At 35.2% G+C, this 25,556-nt stretch overlaps 1 protein-coding gene across 8 annotated transcripts in view; it reads right to left on the reverse strand.

The window, feature by feature from the left end:
• FSTL5 (follistatin like 5) overlaps positions 1-25,556 on the reverse strand; it is a 397,655-nt gene that overhangs the window by 145,484 nt on the left and 226,615 nt on the right. For all 8 annotated transcript variants that reach the window (XM_034411439.3, XM_034411436.3, XM_034411437.3 and 5 more), the window contains 2 exons: positions 14,626-14,822; positions 6,514-6,634 (listed from right to left, as the gene is read on the reverse strand). In XM_034411439.3, coding sequence (XP_034267330.2) covers positions 6,514-6,634; positions 14,626-14,822 — 318 coding nt within the window. The remainder of the gene's footprint in view (positions 1-6,513; positions 6,635-14,625; positions 14,823-25,556) is intronic.

The raw sequence follows: 25,556 nt of genomic DNA on the forward strand, positions 1-25,556 counted from the left end.
GGCACCCGGAGGAGCCCCTCTCTATGGGAGCGTACTGGCCGGTGGGAGGCTATTGGTGGTAGCAGGCGGTCCCGTAGATAACCAGGTCCTAAGCCATGGAGCGCTTTAAAGGTGGTAACCAGAACCTTGAAGCGCACTCGGAAGACCACCGGGAGCCCTCCCATACTACCACCTCTTACAATACTAGACAATACAGTATCAACAGTAGAGACCTTCAAATTTCTAGGTTCTATCATATCTCAAGATCTAAAATGGACACCTAACATCAAAAATGTCATCAAAAAAGCAGAACAAAGAATGTTCTTTCTGTGCCAACTCAGGAAGCTCAAACTGCCCAAGGAGCTGCTGATCCAGTTCTACAGAGGAATTATTGAGTCTGTCATCTACACCTCTATAACTGTCTTATTTAGTTCTGCAACCCAACAAAACAGACACAGACTTCAGAGGATAATTAGAACTGTAGAAAAAACAATTGCTACCAACCTGCCTTCCTTTGAGGACATGTATACTGCACAAGTCAAAAAGAGGGCTGTGAAAATATTTACAGATCCCTTGCATCCTGGACATAAATTGTTTCAACTCCTACCCTCAGAATGACACTATAGAGCACTGCACACCAGAACAACTAGACACAAGAACAGTTTTTTCCCCGAACATCACCACTCTGCTAAACAAATAATTCCCTCAACACTGTCAAACTATTCACTGTATTACTATTACTATTAATCTTCTCATCGTTCCTATCACCCATCTTCTCCCACTTATGACTGCATGACTGTAACTTTGTTGCTTGTAGCCTTACAATTTATATTAATTATTTCCTAGTACGATTTGATTGCTTATTTGTACCCTATCCTTAAGTGTTGTACCTTATGATTCTAGATGAATGTATCTTGTCTTTTTAGGTACACTGAGAGCATATGCATCAAAGACAAATTCCTTGTGTGTCCAATCATACTTGGCCAATAAGGAATTCTATTCTATTCTATTCTATTCTATTCTATTCTATTCTATTCTATTCTATTCTATTCTATTCTATTCTATTCTATTCTATTTTATAGATATAAGCTCAAGTAAGATGAAGACCAATGCAGAAGTACACTAATATGTTACAAATCGATACAGAGACTGGGAGTTATGACTAAATACATGAACAACATTTTAGGATTTAAATATTTCTTATTTCTGGATGTGAGAAGCTTTTGTTGTGGTTACCTTGAATCTTTACCCAATCTTCAAGATTTAATAATTGTAAATTACTGCAATTGCAAAATATTATTTTATGGTTACCTATTATCCTTCAATTTACTGACAAGAAATGTTTTATTTTTCTATTGTTTCTTTTTCAAGAATAAAATTGAAACGCTCATAGATGATATGTAATGTTAGCATTTTATTTTTTTAAGAAGTGGCAGAAGGCTGAATGTGAGCATTCTGTTTCTTTTTTTTTAAATCTTTCCCTGGCTTTAATTAAATTTCAGACTGAAAGCACCACAAGAGAATTCCTGCCATAAGGCTTTTTGTTAAGGTTATAATGTATAAGTAACCAATTTTGCCACAAAATAGTGAAGAGATATACAGCAGAACACATACACAGAAAAATATTCAAGTGTGTACGTGCTTATAAAAACACACACACAAATACACACAAAGGAAACTTTAAGCACTGCTAGAAGGGTTTCTGAGGAATTTTAAAATACCCTTCAATGAGACAAAAAAAAAAAACCTGAAAAGGAAAAGAAAGAAAATAAAAAAAGAAGAAGCCTTACAAAAAATAAACAATAAGCTTAGTATTCATACAGAATTCTCAAAAATTCTCTTTATCTCTTTCTGTATCTCTGTGTGTTTGTGACTTTGCATCCATGCACATGGATGTGTTAAAATGAATATTATGTATCACATTTTAGAACTAAGGCCAGATTTTTTTAAAAAATATACAAATAAGTGGAAAAGCAAAAAAAAATAATTCTTTGTAAAAATAATAATGAATGGCATTTTTAAAATTACATTTTTATCTGACCTCCATCTGCTTTTCAGTAATTGAAAACATAATATTAGAGATAAATCATATCAGGGGATAACATTAAAAAAAAGTAATACAATTGGGTAGAGATCAGATTTTCTTCAAAAATAAACACTAAACTCACTTGAAGTCTGAACTTTAAGATGAAGGATTGCATTTCAAAATCCTGATAATGATTCAATTCAATTTTCACCCATTAGCTCTAATCAAATATATATTTGCATACTTATAGATGAAGAGTCTAGGTCGGGGGCAGGGATTGGGCGAACCGGTAGCGGAGGCTGCGGGAGGCTCCGCCCACTCATATAGACGTCATGATGTCGCTTTTTTGCGATGATTTTAAGCCTCTGCGCATTCACATTTGTGAACTGGTAGGGAAGGTAAGTGAATTTCACCCCTGGTTGGGGGAAGATCTTAGGGTTCTCAAGAGCACCAATGCATAATAATTATCTCCTTTCCTCTGGAGTCCCTGGTCTACGTAAAAAAATAAATAAAGGAATACAGCATGCTGCAAAGCAAAGTACTATTCTCTAGCATCACATTTATGCACAGGAATGCCCTTGGGCCCACAATCATGGTATCCTGTTATTTCAGTGGGATAGAGAATCTTGTATGCGTAAATTGTGCCTACACAATCTGCTTAATGGATGTTTTGTGAAATGCCATGTCCTCCAGGTCAATTTTGTGAATAGGCAATTCTTCCATGACAACCATTTTATGCATGCCCACTACATGTTCTCAAACTTCTAAATGTCACCCAGGCTGAAAAGGTCACCTAAAGATTTAATGTCCTTTTTCTGAAGTCTTATCCACTCATAAAAGGCTGGCAACTAGCCTTCATTTTTACTTAAATACATTTTTCTGCCCAAAGCAAAAGAGCAAAATATGATCCCATGACATCAATTTCCAACTGCCTCTGAACATGAGCATTTGCAGTTCACTTTGACATAGTTAAATTTCTTACAAGTGGTGAATTAGCATCCACAACAATCATATGAACTATTCTCTATTACCCAAAATGGATAGCTCATCAAAATAATCTCATCATGTAATTAGAACTCTGCAATATTTCAGCCCTTAGTAAAAGAAGCATTTCAGTGGTAGAAAGATATTGACAAAACTAAAGGAATAATGCCCTTTTGGGGATTAACAGCCACATGATAACCATTAAACATATGAGCTTTACTAAAAGAAAGATAGTTTTGAAGACTTCCACCCCTATTAGAATAAATCTGTAGGTATTACATGTGGGCTAAGGAGTGATTTTATTTTATTTTAACAAAGGTCATGTAGAGCAGCAAACCTCATGATTTATTCTCACATTCACTTCATACCACAAAGATATAAGTAGTTAATCAGCAGTTACTGGAGGTAACATGTGAGTCACCAAAATTAAATACAGAAAATGTTATTTTTTTCTAAAGCTGAATATTCTGCTTGCAAATAAATGAGCAAACTAATTTATGGGTACCTATTTCCTACGCCTCATATTTTCAATGCAATACATAATTTTTTAAAGTACTTTTAGACTCTGTATTTGTATGTGTGTGTAAGTGCACATGTATGTGCATGTTTGCGAGAGAGAGAAGGGGGGGCTGTTTCATACAATGGTATGAAAGAAAATATTTTCTATTTATCTCCAATGAATGGCACAGACTGGAAATACTGTTAATGCTTTTCTTCACTTTACATGGACTCATTTAAGGAATGTTACCTGCATTGTCTATGATAACATCTTGCTTACATTCATTTTATTCAATCAGTTCTATTCTTTCAGACCTTTTGTTTCCCAATATTTCTATAGGGCTATGGAGCTACGCATACATTTCTAACATGTTTAAATGATCACAGATTATACACATTTCTTTCAAGCATGGTACAATTCCTCAGTATGGTCCACGGAGGGTTACTTTAGATCAGGCCTATCAAACTGGCAGCCCATGGGCCGGATTCGTCCTGCTCAAACCATACCCACCCCAGCTCCGGAAAGGCAAAAAATGTCACGATACATCACAATCTGGCATGTGATGTGATGGAGTTTGACACCCGTGCTTTAGATCATCACTGTGAATTTTTATTTTTCAAAGATTTGCCTTCTGCTGCAAATTACTTTTCTTCACTATCAAAATGGCTGCACTAAGATGCCACAGAAAACACTAAAAGCCTGAGCAGCCTTACAAAATAAAGTATTAGTATACATCTATTCGGACATGAAATAAAGTAAGAAAAAAATAAATAAAGATCTATTGTTACTTTTAATTTCATATGATAACTATAAGCACATTGGTTAGACATCAGCATGGCCTCTCTCTCTGACGTGTTAATTCATCCCAAGGACACTCTAAAACCTGGATCACAATTTTTTAACTCCTTGCGAATTAGAATAAGAAATAAGAATAAGAAAATACATGAATAGAGTACACACACTAGCGATTAGGTATTTCATATTATTCTTGCTGAGGTCTTTTTAAAAAATGCATAACTTCTCCTGAGAAACAATGGTTGATTGAGCTTGCCAGGCAACTGCCTAAGGGTATGCATTGTACATTATCATAGTATATGCTAATACATCATAATGCATAAAATTAAAGTTTCACTTGAATGCATCTTTCATATAGATTCCTGGGAATAATATGAAAGTGATTTGTCGTTTCCTTTTTCCAGGATGTTTTTTTAATTTCCAAGTCAATTCCTACAGGTCCTGGAATTTCCTAATAGTTTCTCATCCAAGAGTAACCAGGCCTCCCTTTGCCCCCAACTAGGCAGTATGATATAATAATGCTAAAATAGTTAGATTTCTTTTTAGCTACTCTTACCAGATAGCCATATACTGTTAGTGCAGTATTACTTTCTGTTCCTATGTATTATAAAGGCTCTCTGTCTCTGACTTTCTGTCTCTCTGTCTGTGTCTGTGTCTGCTTGTCTGTCTGTCTGTCTGTCTGTCTGTCTCTCTCTCTCTCTCTCTCTGAGTGTCTCTGTGTGGTCTGAAATGGTTTGATTTGTATCAACAATATTATCACTTAATTAACTATGATTGGTTTTATTCAATCCTTCAGTTCTGAAGGTTTAGCTAGTCAGAAATGAACTGTAATGAAGTGGTATAAAAAGTATTGCCTTTTGGTATTAGTTTCCTTATTTTTTTTTCCTTTATTAAACTGCACATGTCTCTAGGGAAGATGTAGCACAGAACCATATAAAGCTCCATTTAAAAGTTTCATTTTTTCATCTACAAAATGTAAAATCCTATTGCTTAGAGATCCTAAATATGACACTCCCAGAGTAATTTTCAGTTGTGGTTGTTCTGAATTTTCTATCTTAAGTTGATAGCCAAGTCTCTAACACTTGTTTTGTTAAAAAAGTATTTCAAATATTAATGAAACAATACTAATAATTAATCATGATAGTTACACATTCTAATCCTGTTTAAAAAGAAGTTAATGGTCTAAGAATTTACAAAATATATGTGAATTGAACATTTGAATGTTTTGAATTTTAAAATACCTTTTATGTTAGCAGACTTCATATTCTTCCAAAGGCCATTTTTTTCATTTTTTTCCCTATGCTACTGAATCTTTCTAAAGTGATGATCACCAAAAGTAAACAAAGTCTTTCTAAAATAAAGATTGTTTTATATAATCTATGCAGCTGTTGCATTGAAGCCTAAACTCACTACCTGGCACTGTTAAGCAAAACAAAGCAAAGCAAACAAAACAAAAAACCAGGCATCATCAGCAATGACTACTTAACTATATAATAAACATTGTTTTTTCCCCAGCAAATTATTTTGGGTACTATTCTCAATGTAGTGATGCTATACTGCATGACACATATACCTGAGAAATGAAGAGGGTAGCTGCTGCAGTGTGAATCAATAATTTACCTAAATGATGGGAAGAGCAATGAAATGATAGAACCCGAACTCAAAAAGAGATAAGAGTATTGGCTAGTTGGGAAAGATGAACAAAATGGCCTTTTAAAATATATAGATATTTATATCTGCTGTGTTTTGAAGTAGCAACGTTTCGCATACAAAGCAAAGTTATTAACCTCTGTGATTGATAGTAAATAGAGTTTCATTTTTAGAGATAAGGATATTGCTTCAGTTGAGGGAACATTTCTTCAGTGAAAACAGTCATTGAGTTGCTGTGGATAGCGTATAAAGAAGTAAGGCATTCCAGTCAAAATAGACAACAGCATTAGACACAACATCAGAGGAAGAGACTATTTTCAAATTATAGAAGGAAAACACACTTAAAGATTGAATTTGTAATGAGAGGCAATTGACCAAAGTCTTTCATTTCTGCTCAAAAAATAGTTGCTGTCCCATTTGACAGCAGAACAGCTGTGCTGTACTGATAAGTACTAAGACTTAAATACAGAAGAGCTTCCATTGCAATAGGATTCAACTTCAGTATATGATTCGTAACAGTGTGTGTAACATTTCTAAAACCAGTAACTTTGTATGGAATAAAATCAGGAATCATACTCACGGAATGCTCTATAGAATTCTTCCAGGCCAAGATGCTTGTCACTATTATAATCATCATATTTCAACAGATCAAAAAGAGAGCAGTCAGACATATCCTTGCCAAGTTCATCTTGTTTTATTACCTGACAAGAGAATTTGTAACCATGAAATTACGCTGGAGCCCAAGGAGTTGAATTGTATAATTAAGTATTTCTAATATCATTTAACAGATCATATTAAAGATGCTGAAGGCCAGTGAACTAGAACTATGTAAAAGCAGAGATTGCCAGGTCTTTTGTAATTATAAAGTGCATTATTCATACATACATACATACATACATACATACATACATGTGTGTGTGTGTGTGTGTGTGTGTGTGTGTGTTTTGTCTTTTTTCATATATAAAAAACAAATGCAATAAATGGACAAAGAAAATGAGCAAGTCAAACTAAAAAGATATATCACAAACATATCCATATATTTTTCTCGGCAACATTCTGAAAATTTTTTCGGAATGTTGCCAAGTGTTGCCGGTGTTTTTAGCTTCGTGCTTCTAGGAGCAAAGAAGAAGCTCTAGAAGCACGAAGCTGAAAACACCAGCCTGAAGATGACGAATGAGACTTCATCGAAACGTCGTCAAGACATTTCCAATTTTACACGGGAGAAAACCCGAATAACCAAAGACCTACATACAAACACCCGCGAAAACTTCAGAAAATGTATGTATGTATGTATGTATGTATGTATGTATGTATGCATGCAAGTCTTGGTGTATTGCAGGGTTGTCCTCTATTAGAATCAGGTAAAACACCTGTGATTTAAAAAGCTGCCAATACCTATCCTTAATAAGAAAAAATACTATTATAGATTTTGTTTATTCCGTATACGGGGCCAGGATTTTCTCCTTCTTTTGTGTAATCATGTTTTTATTGGTGATTCTAATTTATTGTTCCTGTCTTTAATCTTTATAAGCCGCTCAGAGTTGTTGATGAGTAGGCAACCTTGGAAAGGTGAATAAATAGATAAAAATGAATGTTTTACCCAGAATGCTATTCTTTTTTCAAACAATATATTTTTGATTACAAACTTACTATTCAAAAACAATGGCAGAAAGAGATTTCTAAATTAGTTGGGCAAGATTTAAAAAAAATCTGAGAATTAAGTACAAAGTTCTGTCTGGTGCTAAAGAGAATGAAGGTCTAGGCTTACTAGATTTAAAAGCTTGTTACTTAGTTTCATTAAAAGAATAGGTGGTGCTGAGAGATAAAAGATTATTGGACATGGAAGGGCATTTTTAATTGGCCAGCATCATAAAACGACAAACAGCCTCTTAGTAACATTAAATATAAATAAACAATATTTATATTTATCCCTTTCTCAGGAACCTTTTTAACATCAAAAATGTTTTTAGAGAAGATCAGCCAGTCCCAAATATTGTCAATATCTTTCAGTTACAAGCAGCTGGTTATAAGCAGAAAAGGCAATTACCATATTAACATTAGTTCTGTTTATCAAATATAAAGGCATGTCGGCAAAAAATAATGCAATAAAGAATGCCAGTAATTTTAGATTACTAAAGATAGTATTATAGCAATTCAGGTTCATTTATATAAGCATGTAAATCTACCTTCTCAAGAGGCAGATTTTGTTTGTTCAATGATTTGCTATGGAATGAAAAAAGAGAAGATGCAGATACAGTTTCTGCAAAACAATATTTCTATAGAATTCAAAAGGACTGTTAAGATTTTGCAACTTTGACTCAGAGTGATTGTCTTGTCTGTCTAACATGGCCTCATTAAGAGAGAGCATGGAACTGCTAACATGGGTAAACCTGTATTCACTGATCACATGAGGCAGATACCAACTGGGGACATGGCTGCTGCACCGCTCCCTCTCTGAAAGACCTAACTCTACCGTCAGTTTCAAACCTTGCAGCAACAAGACTTTGAGATAATTCAACTTGCATTCATGTGAATATAAAGATTCCCATAAATTATGATTAGGTGATCCAGAGAAGCTGTCTTTCTTTTCTTCCAGAGGTTCACTGCATATTACAATGTGTTGCAAAAGATCACTGTGGGGTTTTGGGGAGATTAGAAAATAATATCCATAAAAATAATGCTGAGTTTTCCAAATTCTCTGGCACTTAGAATCCATCAAAATTATCCAGTACATAAAATAATGCAGGCCTCCTCCTCCTCCTCCTCCTCCTCCTCCTCCTCCTCCTCCTCCTCCTCCTCCTCCTCCTCCTCCTTCTTCTTCTGTCATTGGACGGATCATGTTGGCAATCCTATTTTTGTCAAAAGCCATATGAAAAAGTGCTGCTGAGCTTTGTCCAAACCAGTCCGTTAGGTTTTGAAGCCATGATGTTCTTCTTCTGCCTGGACTTCACTCACCTTCAATCTTTCCCTGGAGGATTAAGTGAAGGATGCCGTATTTTTCTGGGTGTCCCATCGCATGTTCAAAATATTCTAACTTTCGCTTTTGCAGGCCTTATTATTGAACTGAATTCATGAACAGTAAATTACAATACTATGATTTTCCCACCAAGTCGTCCAAGAATCCACCTCAGAACATTAAACAATTTACATTTGGCACTATAATGTAAATGAGTGTGCATTTATGCAAGAAATTGTGCCTGCTTCTGTGCCAGAAAGGATGCAAGAATATTTGTCATAGTAAACATTTGTAATATAGAGTGAAGAAGTGATTTGCTATACAGTAATATGAATAACTATTATGCTGAAGGTTTGATTCTAGGACATTGATTCTAAACATGTCTTGACTATAAACTAATTAATCATATAAAATATCAGAGTGGTTTTATTTTAGCTTTGCATCTAACTGGATAAGATGACAGGAATCATGTTACTTACACCATATAACTCAGAATGCTTATTAACCAATTTATTAATAGAATATGCTTTGCAATAAATTAATTTGTGCCTAGTCACAAATAAGTTAAAAGGCAACATGACTTTGTTAGTAACAAAACAAATGTGAGTCCAGACTTTGATTAACAGAACCTAACAGCCAAAATTCATACAAAATCATGTTTTATGTGTTATAATGTCTGTCCCCAAATCTGTCATCTAATAAATAAGTAGCTCTAAATTAGTTTAGGACTGAACAGCAGGGACTATTTTTTTTATCAGTTCTCTTGATGCCCTGAATGCTAGTTTGAACTCTTTACCTTATAATGCAATCCTTTTTAAATATGTTTTTGCCAGTTCATTTTTTTTTTTTTTTTGGTACTTTATTCAGAGTTTACATTTTCCACATGAAGAATTATATAACTTTTCTGTTCATTCCTTGTTAAATATAGTACTTGTACTGCAGGTGATATAATAGCTTGATTATCTGTAGCTGCAGAGATTTTTTTTTCTAGGCTCATGAGAAGTGAGTCAGATTTGCTTTGACAAAGAGGGTTTTTTTTTCCTTCATATAAATGAAAAGGTAACCCAATTTGTTTCAGTCAGATTGCCTTGAAAGCTAAACTGGCACTTTCAATAGCCAGAAGAGATTTTCACACATGCATTATACATGAAAGAAGCACCTAATAATCAGTAGTGTCAGTTGGCGCATGTGAAGCACAACCATATTGCTTTTTCACTCCACTCTTGGAAGTGAGGTGGCCACACTGCTTCATGAAACAGCTCCAAAGGGATACTTCACTCAAACCTTTTTCCTAAGTGAAAACCCTTTAAGAAGTCTGTAAAATCACAATATCCAGTACTTCCTACTGCAATTTCAACCTGAGATCTTCAGGATTACTTAATATTGTAACATTTTAAATCTAATTTGAAATTATTTTTCCAGTGGTGGTTTTTTTTCTACTGGTTGCTAATTTCTTCCATAAATATTTGTTTTCATTAAGTATTTTTCATTTATTTAACAATAGACTATTCCGCAGTCAGACTCGTAATGGCTCATAGCAGTTCCATTTTTTTAAAAAAAATCATATTTATTGCTTAAATACAATCACAAACAAGAAGAAAAACAGAATTTATGAACAAAATACAAAGACAAACATAAATAAAACAATAATAAAATAATAAATCAATAGAAAAAAGTTCCCAATCATCCATTAATAGCAACAATGTATCATTTAAATGCTCATGAAATAACTTTATGACTTCAACACTTTCCAAAATGATAAAGAAGAAGATATCATTCAAATAATGGAGATATTCATTTCAATTTCAAAGGCGGAGCTATTATTGTCTATTCCAAAAATCGTATTCTGACTATTGAGGAATGGACTAGATGGGTTGAACCCTGCTACAATCCTAAGGGAATTTAGGTGACAATCCATGAAAAACAATCATGAATTGTAATTGAAGCCTTAATAGTAGACAATGCAGGACCTGCAACATTGGTATTATATGATTAAGACAGTTCTTACCCACTAATAAGTGTGATTCTACATTGTTTTTCACCACTTAAAAACTATTCTTCAGTGGCACACCCATGTAAAGTACAATTGATATCTCTAAATAGCCTTTCAATGGGTTATTCTTAAATTAAAATTAAATTATTCTTAAAAATTTACAAGAATCACTGGGAGTTAGGCAGTATATAAATGTAATAAATTAAATTGTTAAGGAGTTAACAGTTCTGTTCATTTGAAGAGATTCTTTGTAAAATGAGGTGTGGCATCCAAAAGTGAATGTATAACTTTCTAGATTTTTAATGTTGTTTATTTATTGGAACATATATTTAATTCGATACATGCAAATAAATTCAAAATTGTGATTTAGGCATGTAACATATTTCATGAAGACAGCCTTCATAAGATGAAGATGAATAGTGTTTCAGACAAACTTAACTGACCTTGCCATCTGCTCTTTTGGGATTCACTAAAAGCTATTATCAATAGATACGTATTTCACTTTATCACAAAGGGTTGGGCATGTACATGTTCCACTATGTTCTTTTGTACTCATGATATCAGCAGATCTTTCCTTTGTGCTTTAAAAAAAACTGACTTGAAGATTTGCAACTAGATAGGTAAGACAGTAATTAGGAAAATGAAAATGACTGTACAAAGCAAATTTCATCTAGGATGTTCATTCTGATTTGTGGCATCTCTTAAACTGCAGCAATTAAAATCCCAGATTTCCTATAAGTGAGTAGAAAAATATTCATATGATGGTTATAAGAAGAGCAATCAACCCCCATAATTATCTACGAAACTCAGAAGAATTTCAGTAATTTGTCATAAACCAGGAGTAGGATAGACATAATATATTGGTATTGCTAGTATCCAATCATTTGAAAGAGGATATATCTAGAAACCTTGGCAGTTCCTTCTTGAATAAGAAATAAAAAAAGGCAAGGTATGAATTGTTCAAGCTTGGGAGAAGTTAGATTCTTTTAAAGATTGAAGTGGGTTTGTATTGGACTAACACTTGAGAAACAAGTTAACTTCTCTCTTTTATTCATTGTTTATGTATAGCCAAATTGTTTTTTTTTTAATTAAAGTTATGCCATGTATAGGTTTTCAGCAGTTGAAGAGAAAGAAGAAAGGCAAATTAAATAGAGATTTCTCACTATGACAAAAGCTAACACAGGAATGCCAACCATCCAGTGACCATGTGACTAAAGTTATACACGGTCCTAAATCAGGAATGTAACAATTTATATAGCTTTAATTGTTAAATGGAATAACCCTAAGAAGATAACAATGACTGCAACATGCTTTTAAGATATACTATATTTTTTTCCAGAACCAGACTGGGCACACAGCTCCTTTTTTTTAATTTTGTGTTGTTTGGAACCTGAACAATATAGGATGTTATTCAGTGGTGGGATTCAGCCAGTTCGCACCTATTCGGGAGAACTGGTTGTTAACTTTCTAAGCAGTTCAGAGAACCAGTTGTTGAAAGAAATCTTATTTTGTTTTTTTCCACTTTACAGGGCTAATCCTGTAAGGAAGGCAGGAAGGAAACATTCTGGTGTATTTTCTAGCTTAATCTTTATTGCCCTGCTTACAGAAACTGCCTCTCTGGTTAACCCTTATTACATTATAACAGCTAAGGCAAAGCGCCATCGACATGAGTGGCCACACCTACATGGTCACATGACCACCGAGCCACGCCTACCCAGCTGGTCATTAGGGCAGAGAACCGGTTGTTAAATTATTTGAATCCCACCACTGATGTTATTCCATGTAATCTATGTCAAGTTTATTTTAAAGTTTATATTTTGAGCAGGAATCTATAAAAGTTTGCACATTTTTAATTTCCTCTTCCAGGATAAGAGTACTTAGAAAAAGATATTCAGATGAACTAGTCTGCTCTTCTCCCTTTCCAGAAAATAAACAGTAATATATTCAAAACTCTTCACATGATAGATCTCTATAACAGTTCTGTCAGTTCTATGGTTTCATAATAAAGTGTTTGCTATGAAGGAGTGGGGCAGAATTCTAAAGGATATTTGCTCCACCCTGTTATATCTAAATTTACCTGCAGCACTCAGCAAATACCTTTCATGTCTGACTTTTAGCATTACTACTGATTTTACTATTTATTCTGCTTGTATAATGCTGCCAATCATGTAAAATAATATATTGGATTTGTAGTTTATACCCTTGGGCAGAGGTGGAATGACTATTATTTGTTTGAGGAAATAAAGATGGATTTATTCTCCAGTGCTTTCAGCAAATTAATTATCTACAGGACTTCCCACTGCTTATGCAATCAGAAATCTGTATAGATCTATTTGCTCCAATCAAAGACACAAGAGCCCTGATTAAATTCCCATAAAGACATTTAATAAACAGAAAAATGCACTCTAAGAAAAATGTATTTTTCAACAAATAATAATTGGAACTAATTCAATAAAATCCTATAATTAAAACACGTTATTCTGAATCAAAACATAGTTTCAGATTTTAGCATGTTTTCATATAATAGTTTAAACTAGATTGAGTCAAAATGGAACTAGAATCTCTCCTGGTATGTTAGATACAATTCCTACAATCTGTAGGACAACTCTGGTTAATTTAAAAATGACACTGGAAACTTTGGGTAAAATAAGTAGTATTAGTAAATATTATCAAATAATTTCATCATTTCTCATATTCTATGCATATATTTATCAGTTATAGGAATAATATGCACTATATTCTTTCGTAGTGCATTTGGGATAATGTCTGAATTAGTGACGGTTATATATGCCGATTATATAATCCTTTCTCAGAAGGAAGATTAATAAAATCAAGGATATGTGTAAATGCATATGCTCACACACTACACATACATCGATAATACTGGAGTGAATTTCCCATAGTTGATTTACTAATACACTGAAGCACTTTTCACCCAAAGTAAAATGAAAGAAAGAAAATTCCAGAAAAGCCTAAACTGCCATAGCAAAATGAACAAAGATAATTGTGACAAATGAATATTAATTATGTTTTTAGTTGTATGTGCCTGAACATTTTTCCACCAGATGCAGAAACATTATATCTGTCCCAGGGGTGAGTTCTACTTACCTTTACTACTGGTTCGCAATGGGATCATGCATGCGTGCTCGCTTTGCTCTCACACGCGCAGATCGCTTCTGGTGATGTCTGGGTCAGTGGACGGAGCCTCCCACCGGTTTTACTACCGGTTCTATAGAACCGGTCCGAACTGGGGGCAACCCACCACTAATCTATCCTATCTATATTTTTAAGTTTACTTTAAATTTGAAATGCTACAGTGAAAAAGCTATAAAATGCAAGCATTTCAATAGCTTTGTGATATTCCTATGCAGCTATCAGTGAGAAAAGTGACTAATTACAACAGAGCACTTAATTAATGTGAATTTCGCCATGTTACTTACTTTGTTATGTTCTCAATTAAACCTTAGAAGACCAAAATCAGAGATCAACAACTTCACTTGAGTTTCTTTCTGAGACATTTCAATTTTTCTATATTTTAGTTTATTCTTAATAAACTAAAGTTTATTATGTTTATGAAGTTTATATGAAGTGTAATTTTGTTTTGTTAAGTTTCCACAAAAATAGTGCTAAAAAAAATGAAGATAGTAACAGATGTTACTAATCTCACTTGGCAAAGTTATTATTTTTTTTTACTGTTTTGCATCTAAAATTTGTAGCAATGAATATATAATCTAAATATTTACCTGTGTTAGTTCATTGCTATCTACAAGTCCATTGTTGTCTGAATCATAATATTTAAACATCTGATCCACCAATAATTTCTTCAAAGCCATCTTATCTTCAGTAATGCTTTCTTTTGTTTGTAGAAGATATTTTCTGTTCTGTAGATCCAGCAGGAAATTTTTCATCTTGTTGTAATCAATGGAATTGCAGTTGTCCCCTGTCAAAACAATATCATGTTTAATGGCAGTCATACCACTTTTAAAAAAGAACAGTTTTGTTACAGTTTCTTTTAGCACAAATATTACGGTTGGATCCTGATTCTTAAACATGCTTAAATATTTTCAGTTCAATAGTATGAGACAGAAATAAAAACAAAGACACAGTCACTTGTCAGTGTAATAGGCAGCATATACATTTAAAAAATAAAATAAAATAGATAATGTGACTGCTCTAATCAGTTTAAAATCTGAACTGCATTTACAAATTTGGATGGCCCAGGATCCAATATGTCCAGTCAGCAGCTCAACAAATTCCAGGGATACTATAGGCTAAAACCATTTAAAAATTGGGCCACAATTTAAATGACATAAATAATAATAGAAGGTCAAACTGCATCAACATTTAAAAAAGAATTAGAAATTATATTATATTACATGGTCCCATATCAGAAATTTAACGGTGCCAGGTTTTTATTGTTTTAATGTGTTTTACTATGGTATTTATGCTATTTTAACTTTTGATTGGGAATCACCCAAAGTTGGCTATAAGATGGGTGGCTATACTAATGTTTTAAATAAAAAATGAAATGCATAAAATAACTTCATATTTTTTGTGAAGAATATATCTTTTCAGGTTGAGTTGGAACAATAATGCTCACTAAACATGTGAAAGGGTTTTTAAAAATTGTTAATATTGACATTAAACTGTTCGCTTAAATTATTTCAAAGAGAAAAAATAGTAATATCTTACCTAAAACCAATTAATAATATCCATTTTGTTAAAAAAAAAAAAACACCAAAAATTACACTTGTACAGACAAATGGATGGTAAATTAATTGTGGTTGATAGTTACTAATTTTGGTCCACAGTGATTATCAAATAATTTTGTAAACTTGTAATGTTGATAAATGGATATTTGGTCACCAAATATAGCTATTTCACTTAGAATATTTGTTTTAATTGTACATCACTCGAAGTCATTCTGTGAGTGAAAAGGCTGGTTTCCAAATCTGATATATAAATAAATGTGCAAAAAAAGGAAGCTTATGTTTATGAAAATAATTAATGGGCGAGTTCTTTATGATGGTCATTTTTTACATTTTTTACACATTTACAATTTACAGTGGAATCTCACAGAATCCTTATGGTCTTAATATGAAAAGTAAAGTAGACCAGATCAATAGCAATAGCAGTTAGACATTATCCATATTGCTTTACAGCACTCTGAGTGGTTTTAATGTCAACATCTTGTCCTCAACAATCTGGATTCTCATTTTATCAATCTCAAAAGAATGGAAGGCTGAATCAACCATGAGCCGGTCAGGATCAAACTCCCGACTGTGGGCAGAGATAGCCTGGAATACTGCATTCTAACTATTGCACCACCATGGCTCTTGCCGCTGATAGCAAAAGGCTTCAGCTTTACTGAGGAAACACTATCATAATTTAAGATGCAGGACCTAATACCAAGAACTTCACCAAGCTGTCCGTGATGCAATACTGTATACTCCTACAGCTTCATTTATGATGAAAAAAGAAAGACCACCTCCCAAAGTTCACTGGACCATTTCTTCAAGAACAAGGAAAAATACTATAATGCTCCCATCTATGTGAGGTAAGAACTGTTTTTTATGCTTGTTAGACTTGTGAACAAAGCAGATTTATGAACAGCCTCTGAGACCATTACCCATTTCTAATTAGAGGGTTTACTGTGATTTCTATGCATGCAAGACAAGAGACTTTGAACATGGGGTTAGTCTACTTTTTCTACATTTTCTATCTAGAAGATCTAAGACTTAGAAAAGAGGTGTTGACAGCAAAAACTACCACACTACAATTCCAAGGGGCAAGAGTTAGGCTGCGAAGACTTAGAAGGGCTTTTGTGAGTTGAATTTTGACACCTCTTCCACTATAAACTTAATCATGGATTTACAGAAGGTTTTTTTTTAATTATTATTGTTATATAATTGTGCTGGATACTTTAAAAAGAGGAGAAAGACCAGAAAGGTTTGTTGGGATATTTTCCTTTCAAGCAAGTCTTGCAAATGATCTCTAGCAGCTAATAATTAAAAAAAAACAAAAAACAGCAGTGCAATACTGAAAGATGCTCTTGTTATTGAATCTGTATCCTCCATAGATTCCAAAGATAATAGTATATAGCTCAGAATGCCTTTAGGTCAATGCTATGCAAATGTCATGCTATTTTCCAAGAAAGTTAGAAAGAAAAATTATGTAAGATTAAAATATGTTGTTCAAGAATCAGCTTTTAAAATATTATTTGCTTAATCCTGTGCTGTATTTTTATGAAATCGATTGTTCCTACTTTGATTTGTTTGTTTTTTCAAGCTGTAAGTATTTGATAGAATCCCTTTATTGGGAGTCATGGAGGTTCTGAGCAGTAAGACTATTAATGGAATGTTAATTGAGTGGTTATAAAGCTGGATTGAAAATTCTATTCATAGAGTGCTCATTACTGATTTATCATGAGAGGCAGTCCTGAGTACTATAATCTTCAACATATTTATCAATGACTTGGATGTGCAGGTCAAGGTAGTGTTTCTCAAATCTGTGGATGACACACAATTGGGTGGGATAGTTACCCAGAAAGTCATTAATAAAATTGAAAATAATTTTGATAACTTGGATAAATAGGTCAAAAATAACAAAATGAAATTCAAAAGAGGTAAGCACATTTTTTCACTTTGCTCTCAACAAACAAATACACAGGTGAAAATGATTACTACATGGCTTAGTAATGATACTTGCAAAAAACCCTCTTTGGAATAAAAAATTATCTAGAACTATAATATAAATTTACATTAATGTGACTGCATTAACAAGAAATTCAATTTTAGGATATACATCTATATATTGGTTCCAAATTTTGGGAAGTATTCATTCTTTTTTACCTTATGCTGATTACTGTATTGTGTACAATTATCGGTATCACTTTTGAACAAGGATTCAGACAAACTTGAATGTATTTAAATGACGGCAAGAAATTCATCTGTTCAGAATGTTATAATTAGCATTCCACAACTGAGAAGATGATTAGGCTGTATAAAATTTGAGGAGCCCTAAATAAATCTATGACTTGGTAAATCCTAAAGCCATTACATCAACTGCACCATACTCTTTGGGAATAAACAAACAACCTTAGTCAAACAAGCTTGTTAATAAAACAATGTCTAATAAGCCACAAGGTTATTTTAGGAAAAGTATGTTTTAAAGCCTTAGTCTCATCCAAGTAGTAATTAATATGCCACCTCTATGGTATGAGCGCTTACAGGATAGTTAGATTCAGCCCAGAGCAGGTGGTATTGAATTGCACTTGAAAACAATCTGGCAGTTCTTATAGCAGTGGCATCAACATGGATGAATCTAACTGCCAGACTGCCACATGCTGCAGCAGCTGAAGTTTCTGGACAGTCTTGAATTACAGCCCATTCACAAGAAATTACAATATTACACTTACAAATTAACAAGGGCATTCCTGATTCCAGAATGCTGCAATTGTCACACCAGATCTAATTGTACAATTCAACTTCTACCTCTTGTTCAGATAAGAGCTGTGAGACCAAAACGAACTCCAAACTGAGCCAGATCCATTCATGGGAGCGCAACCCACTCAAAATTAAAAATAGACCAGCATCAGATTCTGTTAGTATTTGAATCCTTAGCCACTCCAGCTTCCCAGACTGGTTGACCCTAACTCTTATTGCCATCTCTTCCACAACTCATCAATCAGGAAAGAGAACCATTGCAACATAGTGTTCCTATCTCCCAACCTCGTTTTGAGCTGGCCCCAAAATATACTGTGGTTGTGAACATAGTGAAAGCTGCTGATAGACCAAGCAGGACCAGTCAGGTTGCATTGCCCTGCCCTATCTATTAGGACAATCAATTGTTTCCAACCTATTTATATTCTGCCTACTTCAGAGGAACATGTTCTTATTCAGATGTCTTCCAAATCTGGCTGAACTCAGTTCAGTCTGAGATTCAGATGTTTTAACTTTGATTACAACTGATTACTTCTGCAAAATACTATTGTTCTTCATTCTTACTAATTTATTGTGCACATGGGGCATAATGGATATGGGGCATCAAAAAATAGAGGCTTCCTAGTCAATTACTTGTAAGATAACTAAGTTTGAACTCACTGGAGAATACATTGCAATTGATATGGTTCCCTGCTTATGGAATTCTCACTACAAGAAATATTTCTTGCCCAAGGCTATCCTTTAACTGTTTCATGAAGACTTTCTCTGGAGCGAAGGATTCTTAAATCTCTTCAGATAACTGTTATTATTTAATCCATTTTGTCTGGATCCAACTATTTCTATTCCTGTTTCTAAAGACTATATTTTTATATTAGATTTTCCAACATTTAAGCATACTTTTTGCATGGAGCTTTTTGTATAATTCCAGTCAGATATCATTAGTAAATTCCTGCATCATATACCTATTCACATCACCCTGCTTCTGAATAATACTTGAAGTCAAGTTAGTAAATATATATATATATATGTTTTCTAGTTCACTCAGAAACTTATACAAAACAAATCAATATTTAAACAACTTGCTAGGAAGCCTGTAATTATGCACATTATATACAATAATAGTGATCATTTGAGGGATAGATAGATAAATAGATAATCTACAATTTTATACAATAAATTTTAATTTTCCATTTGCAAAGAATCATAATGATGCATGAAAGTGAAAAGAGAGCCATAGAACATCAAAGTCAACCTTCTCCTCCATAAAGGAATTCACTAAAACACTCCTAAGAATAGATATGTGATCCAGATTAAAACGTCTGGTGGCCATATTGTTCTTCGTATATTCTGAACAGTTTATAATACCTGGAATTTTTCATAGTTGGGTCTTAATTAGGGCTTATTTTGGGGGGTAGGACTTATATTGGGCATACATGTAAAAATCAAGCTGGGACTTACTTTCTGAAAATACTTTGTATTTTCGGGGAAATATGGTATACATACATCCACACACACACACACACACACACACACACACACACACACACACAGGTGGGTTGTTCACAGGGGTTCAGTAGAATCTCTAGCTAAGATTATGTGCAGTTCAGAGAACCCCTAAATCTCACTCCTGGCTGGCCCCACCCACTCCACCCCACCTCTCCCAGGAGTCCCCACAGGGCCCGTTTTGAATGCAGGTAAGTGCAGGGTGTAGGCGGATGCTTGGGGAAGGCAAAAAACGGGCCTACCAGAAGTTTGGAAGGCCAGAAAGGGGCCTGTTTCTGGTTTCCAAAGGGCGTCTGAAGCCTGGGGAGGCCATTTTTGTCTTCCCAGAAGCTCGAGGAAAGCCACCAGAGCCTGGGAAGGAAAAAATACTCCCCTCCGCTGTGCAGGAGGCTGACTAGGCCATGCTCACCTAGCAACCAGGCAGAGAACCCCTTGCTAAAATTTTTGAAGGCCACCTCTGTATATACACACACACACACACACATATATATAATATATCACAGAAGTTATATCAACACAGCCAATCTCCTTGTTTCACCAATAGGCAGGTTAAAACTTTATCCTACTTAACCAAATCATAATCAAAATCATTCCTTCATCTGTTTTGTTAGTAGACAAAAATGGAAGAAATGAGTTAGAAAACAATGATTCCAAATATAAAATCAGTACAAGAATAAAACTAGAATAAATTCAGAAATGCCAAATAATTATCCAGAAAACAGCCAGAAAATCATGCAACAGAAACTTTTTAAAAATCATGCTAAAATTTCTTCAGTGTTTTAACATTAATGAGTTTGCCATGAAAGAATGGACCAAAATACCTATACAGCAAATGAAAGACTGTTATCTAGAGAAAACAGTTGCAGCTATTGTAGCTACTGTAAATATGTTTCAGCCAGTTACTGAGTGAATGATTATTTATTTACAAAATTTATAAGGAACCCAGTTAAGTACATAATTCTGGGAAGGAAACAATAGAGTATGATGAATATTTCATATTAATATATCATTTTTCATTTATAAGATAAATGATAAAAGCATGAACTTTGACCTGATTTTTTGACTCCGATTCCCTTGCTCACCAGGATTCACAGGAAGGTGAAAATAGCAAAAATATGCAAAATTTGGAAGGGAGGAAGCTAGTATTAGCTCTCTAATAGGCATGGAAAGCAATTTGATGCCTTTGTACAAGTTTCTATCTTTCAGTCCTAAACAGGGAAGTTAAAAAAATCAATATTTTACAAACCATATTGTATCAACATGATAAATCATGTCCATAACCTTCAAAGTACTAGATTAATTGAGGTCACACACACACTTAAAAATGGGTAAGAAAAATCTTAGCTAGGGTGATTATATAGAAACTGAAGAAATGTCAATAGATCTATCATTTATTTTTTTCAAATAATATACAAAAAGTAATTTACAGAAACTATTGCCCCAAATCTAGTAATGGCTACTGGTTCTATGGATTTAAAAAGTAACAAATAATTTCTCAACAAATACATTAAGAGTGAGACCCTCATCAACCTTTATATTCAGGAGTATTATTACTCTGGATAATGTCAGTTGCTGGATTCAAACTACGGAAAAGAAATCACTTTCAAATAAACCTCTCAGAAGAGTCCTGGTTGTCAATGTTGGAAACGAATATAAGATTCAATGAAACTGATAGATCAATTCCACTAATCTGCTTCACACACCACTGAAGAGTCCAAGATTTCCCAAACCAAAAATATACCCCATGACACCTCGAGAATTGGAGGAATTGCGGAATTTTATTGACAAAAACTTAGAACGGGGATTTATCGAACGAGCCAAACCCAAGGTAGCAGCGCCAGTAATGTTCCGCGAAAAGAAAGATGGATCCTTCAGATTAGTTGTTGATTATAGAAACATGAACGCCATTTGCGTGGAAAATGTCTATCCCCTCCCACTTATGAAGGACATGTTGGCCCATTTAGGAAAAGGAAAAATTTTTACCAAACTTGATTTAAGAGAGGCATACTACCGAGTGAGAATAAAAGAGGGAGATGAATGGAAGACAGCATTTAATTGCCCACTGGGGTGTTTCCAATTTAGAGTACTCCCTTTTGGACTACAGGGGGCCCCGGCCGTATTCATGCAGTTGATCAACGAAGTGTTGCATGAGCATCTATATAAGGGGGTGTTGGTCTATTTGGACGATATTCTAATTTATTCTGACAACATGGCCGACCATATAAGATTGGTTCGAGCGGTCTTGAATAAACTCAGAGCAGCTGAACTCTATGCCAAACTTTCTAAATGTGAATTCCATCAAGACAAAATCGACTATCTTGGATATCGTATATCGCATGAGGGAATAGAGATGGACCCGGAAAAGGTCCGGGCAGTAATGGAATGGGCCGCACCACGCACCCGTAAACAGTTACAGAGTTTCTTAGGGTTTGCTAACTTTTATAGACAATTTATCCCCTCTTTCGCAAAAATCGCACTGCCAATTACAAACTTGCTCAAAACAAAAGGGGAAATAAAACCCAAACCCTCGAAACCACTAGAATGGACTATGGACTGTCAGGCCGCTTTCGAAAAACTGAAACGGCTGTTTGCAGCTGAACCTGTGCTCAAACACCCTGACATAGAACAACCTTTTGTAATACAAGCGGATGCTAGCGACGTTGCCGTAGGAGCGATACTCTTGCAAAAGAATGAGAATGGAATATTACAACCCTGTGCTTACACATCCCGTAAACTATCTGAAACAGAAAGGAGATGGGCCATATGGGAGAAGGAAGCGTTTGCAGTTAGATGGGCGCTGTTAACATGGAGACAATTTTTGGAGGGGGCAAAACATCCTTTCGAGGTGTGAACTGACCATAAGAATCTAGAAGCATTAAAAACACCACGCAAATTGTCACCCAAACAGGCACGCTGGGCCCAACATTTCAAGCGTTTCAATTTCACTTTACGTTACCTTCCTGGGGGAAAAAATTTCATGGCAGACGCACTTTCCAGATTGCCACAGTACAACAGCATAAAGAAGGAACTGGTTCAACCAATGATCCCCTTAACGCAATTGGCAACACCTGTCACTACCAGAGTGCAGAGTAAAACCGATCCAGAACTCTCAGGGGATTTACTCGAAAAGTTACAAGAAGCACTAAAAGCTGACGAGTGGTTTAAACTCCACTTGAATGAATGCACACTTCGCGATGGACTAGCTTGGGTTGGATCGAAATTGTATGTTCCGACCACATTAAGACCAACCGTATTGAAATATGCGCATGATGCCAAAGCCGCAGGACACTTTGCGTTTGTCAAAACTTTACATCTTGTTAAGAGACAGTTTTGGTGGCCTGCACTAAAAAAGGACATACAGGCATATGTCGCTAGCTGTCCAGTATGTGCCTCGGCTAAAAGACCTCCAGGAAAATCCCCTGGATTACTACAAAGTGTGGCTAGACCGAACGCCCCATGGAAAGAAATATCTATGGATTTTGTGGTGGACTTACCCGACAGTGAGGGCTGCACTGTCATTTGGGTAGTAACTGATTTGTTTTCTAAACAAGTACATTTCATACCTTGCTCAAAGATCCCTTCAGCAAAAACCCTCGCAAAGTTATTTATTCGGCAGATTTACCGACTACATGGGTCTCCGAAAAGAATAATTTCTGATAGGGGTGTGCAATTTACTTCCAGTTTCTGGAGAGAATTTTTAAGATTGATAGGCTCCGCACAGGGGTTGAGTTCCAGTCACCACCCTCAGACAAATGGTGCTTGTGAAAGAACCAATGGGGTACTCGAACAATACCTTAGATGTTACGTGAATTACCAACAGGACAATTGGGTAGACTTGTTGCCATTTGCAGAAGTGGCGTATAACAATTCTGTGCATAGTAGCACCGGATTCACCCCTTTTAAGGTTGCATCGGGCCAGGATTTTGTACCCATTCCCGAGTTACCTCAAGATGATCCCCAAAATCCCTCTTTGATAGATTGGATAGAACAATTAAGGAGCACCTGGACAGTGACTCGGAAGGCATTAGATGAGGCACACCAAGCTCATAAGGCACAAGCTGATAAGAAAAGGTCCCCAGCTCACATTTACAAAGTGGGGAATAAAGTCTATTTGTCTACCAAATACTTACAAACCACCCAGAGGTCTAAAAAGCTGGGGCCTAAGTATGTAGGACCATTCCGTGTGATCAGACTGATAAACCCAGTGACAGTTGAATTAGAATTACCAAAAACCTTGAGACGAATACATCCTGTATTTCATGTTAGTTTATTGAAACCTGAACACTCATCTCCCCTAAGGGTTGATCATAGCAACCCTCCAATTCCCATCCTCGTAGAAGGGGAGCAACATTTTGAGGTTAAGGAAATCTTGGACTCTAGAAAACACCATGGTAAAGTCCAATATCTGATTGCCTGGAAACATTTTCCACTATCTCAGGCTGAATGGGTAAATAAACGGGATGTCCGAGCTCCCAAGAAAGTACAACAGTTCTATGCCAAATACCCTGATAAACCTTGATCATTGTATATATTCTGTTTCTCTTTCTCTTTTTCCTTTTAATTAGGACTAACGTCTCTTCTGCAAGAGGGGCCGAATGTCAGCATCAGCTTTCCTGCTTTAGCTGCCATAAGAAACGGGGAGGGATTAGGTATGGAGCAAAGGGGGGGAAGAGAGCAGGAGGGGGTTTGTCTTGGTAGGAGGGGACTTCGTGGGAATCGAAACTAAATTTCAGAAGGGGATGGCCGACCAACTGTCTTGACATTCCTGATGGATGACGCTGCCAGACGTGTTGCCACCTGACCTTTGGAAGACCTTTAGATTGGCTGAGAAACTATAAACACGAGGGGGGGAAGAAGCTTAGTAGATGCATTTCGCGCGTTTTGATCACTTCCAGCTTTTCACTGGGATGTTAATCTTTCCATATTCAGTAAAAGTACCAGATTCTTCAAAATGCTTGAGTTTGGGGTTTTCTTTCCTGGATACTGAAGGAAGCATACCTGACAACATATTAATTAAAGAGTTTCTCAGTGTCACTCTTTCTTTATGCTTGTTTATGCTATGTTTATAGAGGGTTTGAAAAGTCTTATTCTTCTGCCTTATTGCCTATAGATAGGCCTTAATTTACAACCACAACTAAGCCTGGAATTTTGATCATAAGTCATAGAGGTCATAAGTCAAGTCACCATGTGACCAGGCTCGATTTTATGACTTGATTTATAATAAGCCATAATGATTTACCATACAGTGGTAAAGCAACTATTGTGGTCTTAAGTGAATCACATGACAGTAAATCCAAATCTAGTTTATCCATAGGAGTTTTTTGCCCAAAACAAGTGCAAAATACAATCATGTAACCATTATATGCTGCAATTGGTCATAAATTCAAGTCAGTTACCAAGCTCCTGTAATACAATCATGTGACCATGGGAGTGATATGGCAGACATAACTTCAAGGATGAATCATAAGCAACCTTTTTTTTTTAATTCTTGTAACTTCAAATGATCGTTAGGCAACAGCAGGAATTACCTGTAATTACTACCTAACACTAACTGTCTCAGAACTTCCTTCAGCTATGCCAGGTCATTTCATGCAAGTAGTTCATAAAGCAGTTTGGAACCAGATCCTTTTCTCAGTAGAGATTAGCAGTCATCCTTGCAATGAATTTTTTAAAGAAACATTCGAGGTACAACATCCACTTTCTTATATCAACAAATATGGATATTAATT

The sequence above is a fragment of the Pantherophis guttatus genome, chromosome 8, assembly GCF_059756535.1.
Source record: "Pantherophis guttatus breed Tessera chromosome 8, ASM5975653v1, whole genome shotgun sequence".
Classification (NCBI taxonomy): domain Eukaryota; kingdom Metazoa; phylum Chordata; class Lepidosauria; order Squamata; family Colubridae; genus Pantherophis; species Pantherophis guttatus.